The following is a 14665-nucleotide window of genomic DNA, read 5'->3' as shown; positions in this document are numbered from 1 at the left end:
GTTTCTGTGGCGAGCGACGGCGTCGTTCCTCGGCGTCCTCTCAACCGAACGGACGAGCACAGCAAGAGGGTGAAAGAGCAAACACAGGGCGCGGATGAAAAGCGGCGATAGCGAAGAGAGCGCGAGGAGGAAAACGGAGGAGGAGGGCATGGCAAAAGCAGGAGAAGAAAAGCGTAGTGCCGTGCACGACGGGATTTTCGGCGACGATGTCTACTAGATGGCGCCAGAGTAGTGTGCCTCGATTGTCTGTATATGGAAATAAAGCTCTACATGAGCGGAGGTCTGTCTGCGGCGGCTGCTGTGAATCGCACCGACGCGTCAGAATTAGCGAAGCAGTCGCGCCACACTTCGTTTCGTTTGCAATGTTCCGCACGAGACAGCTTGTTCGCCTCAGCCAGTACATCGCGAAATCAAAACACGTATACAGCTGCCTTTAAATTTCGCATTGGGAGTATCGTAATCGTCGGTGAATTTCTCATCTCGGTTATTTTTTTTTTTTGCTTACTTGCTTGCAGGAACCGGTCGCCAGTGCAAGGCAGAGAGAGAGAGAGACAAGGGAGAACATACAATCGACGCCACAGGTTCGCGCAGTGTAGTTTCTCCGATATGGCTAACTTCGTGTATATACTGTCCACGCGAACTTTATTTCGCGGTAATATGGCCCCCTTTTTACGCAACTTAATACAGCACATTATATTCCAAGAACTGCGCCCAGGCTACACCTCAATATGGCATCATTAAAACTTATTGAGCAGATAGTAAATGATGATTAGTGTTAAAACGATTCCTTTTATAATTTTGTTTGTGTTTCCATCCCTCCAGTTTATGCCGGCAAGGTGTTGCAGTGTATATATCGAAATCACATGGGTCGGCTCATTTAGCTAGAAAAGCCGGCAAGATAGTGGCGTGAAAGGGACGGATGTCCCAGTATTGAACCTTCTTTTCTGGCGCGCCATTCTTTTTCTTTTTGACATCGGACTGTTGGGCTGTAGCCACACATTTCCTTAGGCTATACTTACGGTTGCCTCGAGTGCACCTCTCGGTTTTGCAATCGTAAGGCTCGTAATAACCGAGGGAATTTTACGCTATCGTCAGTCTTGGCGCGACGCAGCGAACGGGAAAGCGTGATCGCGCTCATCGGCACTGCATTGCATTGCGGACGACCGGAATAGGAAGCCGCCGAAGAGCGGTGGACAGTGATAGACGATCATAGGCTCAGCTACCGGCGCCTGATGTGCTATAATCATTTAAGGTTTACAGAACAACTGCGCTTCTTTCTGACGACGTTTCTTATGCCAAGCTTTCTTTCCTTCTCAATATCATTTTCAGATCACAAGCTCAGCTACAGGCGCTTGACGCGCTATCATGATTGAGGAAACGAGTTAGGGCAAAACACATACGCCTGCCGGCGCGCGATAGCTGGCGCCCGCGCGCCTACGCATGCGCAGATGGTGCGGGACAGATCGTACGCGTCGAAGCGCGGCGGGATCATAAATATCTCCAGACAAATATCGGTGCTCTGATTGCCTAACAAAAATGAGAAACGACGTCTGCCAACGCCCTCCTTAGTTCAAGCCGCCATTCCTCGCGAGGCGCGACGGACGCAAGACGCGCGCCAGCAAGCGAACGTGTAGTTTGGCCTTTACAACACGACTGCGCTTCTTTCTTACCATTTCGTTCATGCCGAACTTTAGTTTCCTTTACGCTTTCATACAACGCTGTATACTAAATCCACCGCCACGGTAGTTGCACTTTATCACAAGCAAGAACATTTTCGGCTTAGAAATAGCCCACTGAACAGTGTTACTGCCAAGAAGGTTGAAACCAAGATTGCTAGAGTGGAGCTCATGTCTCAGAAGTGAAGCCGGACCATCGTCATCTTAAAAAATTATGGGGTTTAACGTGCCAAAACCACTTTCTTATTATGAGGCACGCCGTAGTGGAGGACTCCGGAAATTTTCACTACCTGGGGTTCTTTAACGTGCACCTAAATCTAAGTACACGGGTGTTTTCGCATTTCGCCCCCATCGAAATGCGGCCGCCGCGGCCGGGATTCGATCCCGCGACCTCGTGCTCAGCAGCCCAACACCATAGCCACTGAGCAACCACGGCGGGTCCATCGTCATCTTAACATTGGCACGAAAAAACGTTAGTTGAATAGCGGGCACAAAGCGTTTTCTTCCCAGCCGCGGAGCGAACCGAAGAGGTCGCCGTCAGGCATCGCGTGGCGGCCATCCGGCCTTCCTGACGAACCCATGAATTAGCTCCCCACTCTGAAGAATAAGGTTTTCTCTCTCTCTCTCTCTCTCTCTCTCTCTCTCTCTCTCTCTCTCTCTCTCTCTCTCCCGCTTCGGGAAATTTAGGACGGTTACTATTTTGGCGTAAAGATATCGTTCAACATCTTTCTTTCTGTCACTGGTTTTAGAATGAAACCTAAACGTCTTGTCAAATTTTGTGGCAAATCATGATATCAAAACGTAACTAAAAGTAACATTTTAGCCAGAATCCACAAGCTTTTATTTTCCAATTAGCCTAGCAGTTACAATAACTGACTAAAAGGAAGTGAGCTCTTAACATATTTCAGCTGTCGCGGCCTTCTTTCATAGTAGAAGTATAGGCAAACTTTGGCTTCACCTGCGCTGGTAAGAAACTGTAGAGGCTGCAACTCCAGAAACATTTTTTAATACGAAAGTGTTTTATGCCGGTGTCCACCATCAACTTTCTGTAACGGATATGACGTTCGCGCGAAAGCGTAAACTATGATCCGTCTTGATAGGGATGGCGCTGCCACCTAAGAGCGGTGAAGCAAAGTACTGCATCATGGCACTAACGAGCGCGAACATTGAGCGCTTCGGTAGTCCCAGCGTAGCGGAGGCTCAAACACGGTGTAGCCAGGTGTAGGCGGTGTAGGCATTCTGCTGAGGTGACGACGCAGTTCCGCGCATGACTCGTCTTTCGCGTTCGATTAGCCTATGACGCCTAGTCGCCTACGGAACGCAGCTTCGACATGCATCAGTAGTGCGTACACGCCGCTTACAACTTCGCTTGCGATGGCACCAACTAGGAAAACTGCTGCACTGAGCAGCGCATAAATGCAACGACGTCGACGGGTGAATCTCGCCTTGGTCCGGCGAGAGACACGCCAACGTGAAGCAGAACGCCTTCGAGCGTTCGCGTCGCACGCTGCGAACTCTGCCACTCGCATTCCTGAAGCTGAGCGCGTCGCAACTCAACATGGCTGCCCAAGACACTAGGAAGCCGGACCACAATGCCCGTACCTTCACCGAAGTGACTCGGCAGCAGGACGCGGCTCGCCAACCAGACGCTTCGCGACAAGCAAACCTGCAACACGGTCGCCGACACGGTCGGTGATTCCGAGTTCACGAAGCAAACATGCAACGGCTCCTGTGAAGACAAGTGTCACTTTCACGTTCTACTGACTCCGATAAAAGAGGGATTCACCATATTTTACAGTTAAGCTGTACATGGATAGGTTCTGAAAATTTTTGCGCCCGTCTATCAAGTCGCATCGAGAGAGTAAAGAATTACCGCCCCTTCCAGTTCCTGAAGATGGTCGAACAGCGAAGCTGTGTCAGCTACAGCGAGTGTTGCACCGAGTATTACACCATGCAAGTCAAATTTCGCAAGCAGTCTATGTTGTAAATCTTTTGTTTCACAATTCATTCACCTCACTTTCCCTTTTGCGGTAGGCAGACTCTTCCTCAGGATTACGCACTACTAGTTGTCTTCCCATAGTTGTGGCTGGGATGAAATCTGCGGAACCACTAATCCAAAGTTCCATATATCGGGCGCAAGGCTGATCACTGGAGATGCGGGAACTGCAATCGTTTTGACGATTAGTTGGATCGGTTTGACGATTGATGTGGCTGCCGGCACTTCTTGCTGGCGCAGTAAGTGCCGCGTTTCAATCGCTGGGCACTGTTCTTTGGCCGCAAACCGCCAGCTTAACATTTCTTTCGCGGCAGGGTGGAATCAATCGTCGTTAAATTCAATTTCGGCTCGATCGCCGAAATTGCACCGTGTGACAACCGTACAAGGTTATCTAATAAGATAGCATTCTCATATGGAGAAAGGGGTCACTCCAACACCTTTACCCCTGTTGAACTCTTCTTTTCCTCTCCGGCTAGGTCGCGTGGCCCCTTTTTAGCGAAGTCCGACAACAACGGCACAGGGTCCGCATAAACACTTTCGCTGTAATAAAACGTCGTATTCTGCCCACCAACTGCTGTGCCTCGTTTTATTCTTACGTAGTCATCACCCAGGCGACGTTATCAGAAGTTGCACTTTGGACTTGCTATGGGCAGTACGCGCGTAGTTCGCTCTGAAGAAGAACGTGCCCTCAAAGACCGCCGATGCGAACAACAGCGCGAATGGGCGCGAAAGCGACGGGAAGCCGCTGCCACCGAACGCGCAGCGGCCGGCGCGTACAGTAAGTAAAGTACCATCAGTTGGAAAACGCAAGGCGTCGACGTGGCTAACATCCATCGGCATGTTTCCTCGGGGCGACGACGAAGTTCGAGCAGGAGTTCATGGGCAACCCGTTTGGCGTCACTTGTGTGGTGTGTGACCGACTGTGGTTTGACCTGACCACCATCGAAGGCGTGCGTGATCAACAACAGCGTGAATGCGCGGCGGTGGCGTTGCGGCAGTGTGTGCAGTCGGGGTCCTGACGGGCACAACGATTGCGCTTGGCATGCGCGTCCCGCTCCTCGTCGGTCGTATTCGCCTGCCGTAGCCGCACATGTTCTCGCTGCTTCTAGCGCCAAAGGACCATACGGGCCCTCTGTACTTCGTCGGTGTACCACAGCGACTACAAACCTATGGTTACTGTGTTAATAAGTCAGAGGAAATAAAAGACGATAACAACCACGAAGTTACGTGTTGGTGTCTTTATTCAATCAATACAGCAACTATGTAAATCAATATGTTTACCACAGTAGTCATCCCAATACACCTTCGCTCGGTTTGATAAGTTGATAGCTGCGCTGGCGCCGGAGCGTGAGTCGTTAGCAAGGATTCCAGCTGCAGAGGCGCGCGCTCACGCCACGCGCGCAACCAATCAGAGCCATTTCGCTTCCGCCGGGGAGGGAAAGGGCAGGAAAGGGTTTCGCACGCGCTGCGTCAGCTCCGTTTCTGCTCAGTTCAGTCTCGAAAAACGGATGGGACGGCCACGCGTTGTGCGTTCCCCCGAGGAACGGGCACCATTCCACGTTCGACGAGTGGCCGCGAGAACTCGCCCGTGAAACGGCTTGCCGTCGGCGCGCCGATCCAGCCGCTAGAACCACCCGAGCCCAGGCAATCCGACAGCAACGAGAAGATCCCGAGCTGAGGGAGTTGGAGGCCGAAGCAATCTGGCACCGTTACCTATGGGTTACTTAACCACGACGTAGGTCAGATGCACGCAGGACAAGCTTCGCTTGCCCCCGTTTTCCGGTAGGGGAAGGGCTGGCAATTTTTTTAAGTATACCGTAACTTTCTCATCGCGCATTTCTCATAGAGCCAAGGTTTAACAAAACTGCAACACGGTCGATCGGCGACCGCGAGTTCACGAGGCAAACATGCAACAGCTTCTGTGGAGACACGTTTCACTTCCATGTTCTACCAACTCCTATGAAAGTGGGATCAACCATATTTTTTTATTGCGATAGCAATTATATGGGCACTCCAGGCGCATTCCTGCCATCAGCGTCGCGGTGAGGTTCACGGCGACGCTAATGGCAGGAGGCACACAAAGACAGCGCTGTATTTGTGTGTCTGCTTTTTCCTACGTCCGTCTTTCAGTCACGCTTACACATTATATCTTTGTTCTGTCTCTATGTGTGTGCTTTTTCCTACGTGCTTGTCCAGTCATGCTTAAACAATCTATCATTGTTCTGTCTCTTTCTTTCTACGTCCTCGTTTAGGAATGCTTACAGATTCTATCATTGCTAATTTAGCTAGTAAGTGAATGTTTACAAGTTTATAAGGCAGATAAAACTGCTATCCTAACTTCGTGCAGTTATCGACTAAGTTGCTATCGCAATCGGTGGTTCGGCGTTCCAGCGAAGCTGCGAATGTATTATTTTTTTATATGTCTCATAATCAGCACGGTACACTTCTCATGCAGCCAAAATTTAATAAGCCGCGTAGGGATGTCTCTTTAATAGAACATAGTACTTTCTCCGATTATTTCTGCGGCATATTACTCAAAATTGCGTCAAGATTTCTAGTGATCGCGTTGCACATCAACACCACAAAAAGATAATTGACTGCAACATGTAGCTTTTCATTTCATAAACCTGTATATAGCAAAAGAATTAAAACAACATTGAACTAGGCGCTAAACGCTTAATAAGCCCAGGTCGACGACCCACAGGGTCACGTAGCAGTTGTGCACGGTGTCGTTCGCGGACACAGAACACGAAAACACATGCGGGCTAGACACGAAATGCTTCTCAAAGACTTGTTCTCACTGACGTAGGCGAGCGCACGCTCGGTCATTTCCGCCTTCCTGTTATTCTGCCACTCACTCCACTTCCTTGCACTCATCGAAGCCCGTCCTTGGCTGCCCTGCGACATAAGGTACTCTCGTTGTATTTCTTCCGAAATCTCGGCAGCTACGCGTCTGTACACTGTGCGACTATATTCTATGAAACGGCTTGCAAATGCTGCTCGACGCCATGCTTCTCTAGCAGGCACGATAAAATTAACGCATTTGGGCGAGACGGCCCTCGCGAGCTTCGGCCGTCTTCTTGGCGCGACTGGCGGGTGTTTTGGCGAGGCCAGCTTGACTTGGGTCGGCACTCTCACCGGTTGATCGAGCGCGCGCAGCTTCGGCACGCTTGCTAGAGCGTCGACTAGTGTCTAGCGACGCTGCAGCAAGCCACTGTCACGGACCCCACACACACATTGTGAGACTCGCGCGGCCGGCGGATCTCCGCTCTCCCTGCTTCTCCGACCCAACTCCAAGCCTACTCATGATGATGATGTTGATGATGCTTATTGGCATGCAAAAGGTAGCCTTCGAGATGTGTTTCTGTCGTTCAGAGAGAGAGAGAGAGAGAATAAACATTTTTATTAGGTAAATGCAGCTGTGGAGAGGCGTCCTTATTCCAGAATGCCTTGAGCTCGGGCCGCGTCCTGGGCCCTCGCAATTAGCCGTTGCTGATCCTCGAGGTCGGAGCTGGCCAAGGCTCTCTCCCAAAGCTCGTTAGTGGGGTAAGGGGTCGGAGGATTTAATGGTGCCGCTCTGCAACCCCCTACTATGTGCCTTAGGGACCCGGGCTCAGCGCAGAAGCGGCATTGCGGAGAGAATTTTGTAGGGTGTATCAGGTGATTTCTGGTTGGGTGGGGGAATGTATTAACCTGTAGAGCTCGGAGGAATCGCTCCTGCTCTCTAGGTAGTGACCTGTGTGGGGGTGCATATGTTCTGCGGGTTAGCTTGTAGTGTTGTGTGATGTCTTGGTAAGAGACTAGAGGGTGCATGCGCTCAGGTTCAGATTCCTCGGCGTCGGTGGGGTGTGGATTTAGACGCACCTATGGAGAAAAATCAAATAACGTAATTGGAAACCAAGTTCTTCTTGCGATGCTTTATTTCGCGCCGTAGGTTATCGTGGCATGATGACAGAGCAAAACTCGCTTACTCCATGCAGCAACAAGGCTAGATATGATAGTGTTACTCATAAAAAACTTTGCGGTAGATCCACTGTACTTCTTTAGATCGACAATATGTGACATTTTCTCGGAACCTGGCAATTAAATTTTACGTAAGGATGCGCATGGCCTGTGCAATTTCCAAGTGCGGGCATAAGAAACGGTTCGTGTTATTCTCCCACCACACAAGTTCCGTCTCATTTGCCTTCGCGGTAATGCGCATGTAGCGTTCGTCTTCTGCGCCGCGTTTTTAAACATAGCGAATATGTACCTGCCCGGAAGACGCGAAGACACACCCACTCCGCTCCATCCTCGCGACGCGACCCACGTGGCCCAAACCAACGACAAAGGGGGGTGGGGAGTGAGAGGGTTATTTCTGCATAAAATTTTAAGCAACCAAGCGAATTTGCATAGCCACCATTAACGGAAATGCGGCCGACATGGAATGAAATCGAGTCGCGATTAGGCCGCAATATGTCGTACTCAGCAGCGTAGCAACGTAGCAACTGAGCAGCTGCAGTGAGTAAACTACGTTGTCGCAGACGATCGAACCGCCTGCTATGCAAATGCAGAAACAGCAACAATGGAAATGGAAAGTTGGGGCTTGTACGTGATTCATAATTATGCCCACGTATAGCAGGGACTCAACACGAGCAGGAGCGCTGGTTCATGTTAGTCTTATGACTCGGCGCTGCGCGAACAACTAAACAATAAGGACATGCGCAATACAAAACAAAACTTAACTAAACAATGACAATATCACAGAATGACCACAACTGTTCACACTGAGTCTGTGGACGGTTTATTACTTCGCCTTTTCGTTACAGCCTCGCAAAGTTTATCTTCTAGAACTTGCGCATGGAAACGACGTGGAAAGGCAGATCCTTTGAGCAGATACAGCTTTAATTTCTAGGTTAATCGACGAGCTTCATGTTAGCCGCTATTACTGATGAACACCGCCTTCTCTTCGCTGACATGACTGGGTACATCCTAAGTACTTTGAAGGAAACGAGCACCAGGGTATGCTGACCTCTTATCGCACATTCGAGTGACGCTTCTCGAAAGTACCTGGAAAGGTTCGAAAGTCGTTTACCAGGGAATCTAAGCTTTGCCTTCGCATTACGCACGCTTCTATAATTTTAAGAAAGTGGGATAGCGCTATTCAAAACATGTGTCTGTAATACAGCTTGATTCTTTATATATATATATATATATATATATATATATATATATATATATATATATATATATATATATATATATATATATATATATATAGATATATATATATATATATATATATATATATATATATATATATATATATATATATATACATATACATATATATAAAGAATCAAGCTGTATTACAGACACATGTTTTGAATAGCGCTATATATATATATATATATATATATATATATATATATATATATATGTTTGTGTGTGTGTGTGTGTGTGTGTGTGTGTGTGTGTGTGTGTGTGTGTGTGTGTGTGTGTGTGTGTGTGTGTGTGTGTGTGTGTGTGCGCGCGTGCGCGACCATCAGAGTGCCGCAACAGTGCTCTGAAAGAACCAGTCGAGTACGTCGTTAAAATCACGAAAATCACGATGGAGCGTGACTCGTGGAGTTTCAAATGGTTGTGTAGTCGTAGACAAAAGTGCTAACACCTGTTAAAGACCCGGTGGCATGACGACTCACCAAACGTCGCTAGGCTCCGGCTCCAGGTCGGAGTAGTTGTCGTCGGCCACGTGACGGTTGAAGTGCCTCTGGAGCGCCACCACAATCGGGTGCATATCGGCAGTACCATGCTGGCTGCTACTCCTGTACAAAAAGGAAGCGGATCGAGTCAAAAGACATTGGTATAGACTGACGCGTGAGGGTAACTACATCACGTAGGTCGAACCATAGAAAACTGCCTTCTCAACATTTGGGTAACGCTTCCGAAATCTGTGATGCTTATCGTCTAGGAAACAAGGACATCTAACAGAGTACACGATGACAAAGCTCTGAACATATTTATTAGGAGCTTTACTGGGCTCGCATACGTTTTTTTTTCTTTGGCCTAGAATAAGCATTAAAAATAAAATAAACCAGAATTCAGAGCTTCGAAATAATGTTGGGCCTCTCGACCGAAAAGTTGCGTTATTTAAGCTGGCAGCCAATGGATTTATTAACGCTCTTCGCATTGCTGAAACAGAGCTACATGTTCAGTTATAAAACCGGTATGTTCTAATTATTATTACGTACGTGTGTCACTGTATTACGAGAAATATACAACAACGGTAACCTTTCGCCTGCGGTGTTACAATTTACAACACAGCATATGACGTCGTTGGTGTACATGCTCGTCGTTACTGTATTTTTTTTTCGCTCTTAAGCTGCAACAGGCTGATAGCGCTACAGCAACTACATACGCACAAAATGCAAATGCAGAACGGTTTGCAATACGTAACGTAGTCATGGTAGCTTTCAACGTGCATTTTGAAATCGAATCAGTCACGTCGCTTTTTGACAGAGTTTAAAGAACCTTTAGAAATCAGCTCTGTCGAGTGTGTTTAATGCCAGAGGGGAGACGCTGGGTGCTGGCACGCCCCCTCCTATCCCCCCCCGCCCCCCACCAAGTACACTTCCGAGACATGCCGGCACTTAAGTGCTGAAAGTATTGGGTGTGCAGCAAATCCTCTCTCCCTCCCCCTTTCTTTTTCACACTACCCTGAATCCACCTTTGGTTTAATGCGTTTGTAAAAACGCATATTGCCGAAAGTAAACTCGTCAGTGCGTACGCCTACCTTTGTATGTCTTCGGTCGCTCCCCCTGCTTCAAGAGTTCCCATGTGAAGCTGTTCTAGCTCGTCGACGAAGGTTTTGTACTGTCCGCTCTTGTACGTTGGGTACAACTGCAAAAGTCAGAGCAAGACAAAAGAAGTTGCTTTTCGTGTTCAGTGCAGATAAAATGATTCCTAAGAAGTGAAAGTGTGATATTATCTTTTATATCAGTCAGGGGAACTAACCTTTTATGTTGTAGAAAACACGCGCATTTATTTTGCAATTATTAGACAAACAGTTCCCATGCTGAGAAAGAAGTTCATATGATAATGTGAGGTGACAGGAGAGCATTCTCACAATAAAGCACTTTTGAGGATAGCCCGTGGTAAAGTGATATAGAAAAAAAAATATGTAACTCCCAGTTCTGCCGTTTCTGCGATTGGACAATAATCAGTAAGGCACCACAGACAAAAGTTCAAGAATCTGGCTGTCTTCACGCGGTTGCTCTGACGTTACGTTCTTTTCCCCACCAATCGCCGCTTATAAGTGCACACTGACCAATTTGCACTAGCACCGACGTAGGTAGTACGCTTCTCGCTCAAGCCTTTGTTTCTGCAGCAGCGCGGTATTGTGGCGCCATCTACCACGGACCTGTAATTGCCGGTTATGTCTCCGAGATTTGGGTGACTACCTTCAGGCATTTTCCCGCGTTTTCTTCCATGCATACATGGTGTTATGATGGCAGGATGACACGAACGGGTGCGGACGCTAAGTAAAACCTCTACGTCAAGAACATTTGCTTGATTACACACCATGGAGGGACATATGACGCACAAGAGGCTTCAGACAAGAAAGCCCAAGACCAGGTCGTACATTAAACACAACTTGTTACCACAAGTAAAAAAGAAAAAAAAAGACAGCCAACAGGAAAAAGGCCGTCGGTGAGAAAACGAAGTTCCTTAAAGGCAATTCCTCTTGTTCTCTTGCGGAAACTGCCCCCCGAGAGACGATAGCAGCTGTGCTATTCATCGGTACAATAACGTGCAACGTCATGAGAAACTTGCAACCTAGCGTTTCGCTCGAGTTACGTAAGCAGCGTTGCGAGATCACGTTCTAATGAGGCCGCTGTTAAGCGCCGTATATAACGTGGTCATTAAGCGGCAGCATACTGTGCCCTTTTCAATTCTCTTTGCAATTCAGTATTGCCTTAATGCCGTCTACCGCAATTAACGCTGGCTCACAACAAATATTATATATATATATATATATATATAATATATATATATATATATAACTGTATATATATATATATATATATATATATATATATATATATATATATATATATATATATATATATATATATATATATACACGCACTAGTAAAGCAGACGTCGATTAAACGCAGCGTGCCTACCCCATTTTTTCAGGAAATAAACTAAGGACAACTAATAAGCTTCAGCTGCTGGTGAAGCATCTTCAATGCTGAAGTTAGGAGGGGAAGTTTTTGCTCTAGATCCGGAACTAGAGCGGCCGCTCGCACTTAGCTCTGGCGTTATGTTTCGACATTCTGGTGCTGTTAAGAGTGCGGCTGATCCTACTCTGCGCCGTACGCATCCACGATGGCTAGTTAGTTACTGGGAAAATTTTCGTAGCGTGTCGAGCCATGATGCTATAGATTTACACACTTACACATAATACAATGTTTCCCCGGAAACCGGACTTTGTATTCTGTTTGAGTGCTCTTTCTCTCCTCTCTGTCACTTTTCGTTCTTTAAACCTTTCCTCCAACGCAGGGTAGCAAACTGGACGTGCATGTGTTTAACCGTCCTGCCTTTCGTCTCTCACTGTCTCTTGGCTGCCATGGTTTACCACTTTCATTCATCTCTCTCTCTCTCTCTCTCTCTCTCTCTCTCTCTCTCTCTCGTTCGTGTGCGACACTTTTGTATCAAGACGTAAAACGGCACTTGGGCAATGCTCTCAAAAGTGTCTGCATTAAGAGCGTCTGAAAGCTTTTACTAAAGAAATTCCTGTAGCTAGCCTCGCTGTAAACCCACACCTCCATTCTCGGCAGCTTACACAATTCTCTCGCTCGCCACCCTCTCCGCGCCGATCTTGCGCCGTCTCTCCAGGCTGGCTCGCGACAATAGGAAAGAAAACAAAGCGCGCTAAAGCACCTAAACGACCGCTTTATATCCTATAGAGCGTCGTCCCTGGAGCACAACGAGGCCTCTCTCTAGCGCTTCTATCTGGCTTGCGCATTAGCTAGATTGCTAAGCAGCTAAGCGTGAAGCAAAAAAAGCGCCGCACCCAGACACGTAGCTTCCCGCACCTCCCCACCTCCTTCTTCTTTCCCCTCAGCCCTTCCGCTTACTCTTTCCGTAGCCTGAGAGTGGGAGCACCGGAAAAAGGCCGCGGCACTCTTTCCGTTTCCCGAGCTGGCAGTTCCGCCAAAGCGCAAGACTCCCAGTCGCGGCAGCGAAACGCCATCGATACGCGGAGGAAACGGGAAAAAACGAGCGCACCCTTCTGAAAGAACACTGCACGGCGCTGGGTGGGATGTTACGTGTATGGCATACTCTCCTGTCCAAGTGGGCCAGTCTGGTCTTTTTTGTGTTTGTGTGTGCGTCTGCGTTTGCTTTGGAGATAAAGACAACGGAGCCCGCGCAGGGAACGCGAGAGCGCAGGCCTTTAGACGAGGATATGCGTTTCGCTGTAGCTCAGTGCGCGAAGGAATGGCTTTCCCGCGTTTTTATCGTGATTTCTATTCTCACCTTCTGCGCAACTTTTGGTTGGTTGGTTACTTCTCGGTGAAAAAACGCAACCGACGCGAAGGGATCGGCCGTGATTGGGACGGTACGAAGGTTCAAGAAACAAAAATATTTATGAGACATAAATTGGAACGAATTTACGTAATAACTGAATATTGAGAAATTAGAAGATTAACGGATACACAAATGAAGTTAATAACAGCTAAATGTTGCGGCAAAGAAAAATGTGAATGCTAAAAAAGTTAGCCTGCAATAATTCTAGTCTCACGCAGAGCATAACTTTAGTCTAACAAACCACATCACGAACGTTCCTGTGGCTAAAACCAAGTTCGATAGCCTTGAATGAAATTAACCCTGCAAGAAAGAAGTTCAAGCAAAGCTTTCGGAAGGGTTCTCTCAATTTCTTTTTTTTTTCGGACGCTAAAACGCCGACATACTGAGATTAAATGTACTACAACTTCATGCAATTTCATTCCACAAATAACATAAAAGTGATAGGGCAATTGCCAGACCTGCGGAGGCAGATGTTAAATAGTCGGATTTGGCAACGCAGCGTCATAAGCGAGACTTCGCACTTTCTAGTGGAGCACCATCAATTGTTCCCAGGACAATGTAGATGCCAAGTTTGTGTGGAGCTTGCCCTCCTTTCGCTTATGCTACTCTTCCAGCTCATTCCTCGTTATTCTTCGAGTCATCCTGCTTCACATGTTGCCGTTTCTGACGTTTACTTAAACACTACTTAGTAATTCGTAATCTAAGAGGGCAGGCGGGATAGAAAAGATTATCTTTGAATCCGACTCTCCCGCGATGTCTCATGGCATCCCAAGTGCAACTCGGCCAATTTTGTAAAGCTGGAGGTATACCATCATCAGCTGATGTGCTTTGTGACGCAGAAAGTGTCGACGTGGTTTACGAGATGCCACGGACCCACCGAAAACGCCGGTGGTTATTACGACACATTATAATGCAGGCACTGCTGAAAGTGCAGCCTCGCGTTGCTCTCAACGTTGCGGTACTTTTTATTTAGTGCAGCATTAAAAGCCATGCGCTCAAATAACAAATACCTGTCGGCCATGTGTGTATATATATATATATATATAAAGCGTGCTTTTTTAGCTTCACTATGCATTTACACAATGCCTGTTGCAAGTAACACAATTATAACCCTTGATCTAAATCACTTGATGAGGCGGTCATTGCTTCTGCTAGAAATCAAGATGCTTAATTAAATAATCAGCACAGTCACGCGAATTAACTTTTTATTGATCATTTTAGCGCACATATTTTAATCCTCAAATTGTACCTAGTAAGTTCACAAGGCGTATCCACTTAGAATGAATTATCAGGATTGCCCCAGCTTTGAGATATTAATTTTCAAAGTCTCCGACGAAATGCACTGACGTTCCAGTTACCTTTTTTTTAAAGTATACGCAGTGTTATGCATAGTAGCTCAAAAGTCACTGGAACACCATAC

General features: G+C 47.3%; 1 protein-coding gene across 2 annotated transcripts in view; it reads right to left on the bottom strand.

Moving 5' to 3' along the window:
• Positions 1-14665, bottom strand: part of LOC142585164 (cadherin-like and PC-esterase domain-containing protein 1) — a 182256-nt gene that overhangs the window by 27781 nt on the left and 139810 nt on the right. For both annotated transcript variants that reach the window (XM_075695700.1, XM_075695701.1), the window contains exons 12-13: positions 10445-10551; positions 9354-9476 (exon numbers count right to left, since the gene is read on the bottom strand). In XM_075695700.1, the coding sequence (XP_075551815.1) occupies positions 9354-9476; positions 10445-10551 (230 nt within the window). The remainder of the gene's footprint in view (positions 1-9353; positions 9477-10444; positions 10552-14665) is intronic.

The sequence above is a fragment of the Dermacentor variabilis genome, chromosome 6 (genome assembly GCF_050947875.1).
Source record: "Dermacentor variabilis isolate Ectoservices chromosome 6, ASM5094787v1, whole genome shotgun sequence".
NCBI lineage: Eukaryota > Metazoa > Arthropoda > Arachnida > Ixodida > Ixodidae > Dermacentor > Dermacentor variabilis.
This window is presented reverse-complemented; position numbering and strand designations above follow the sequence as displayed.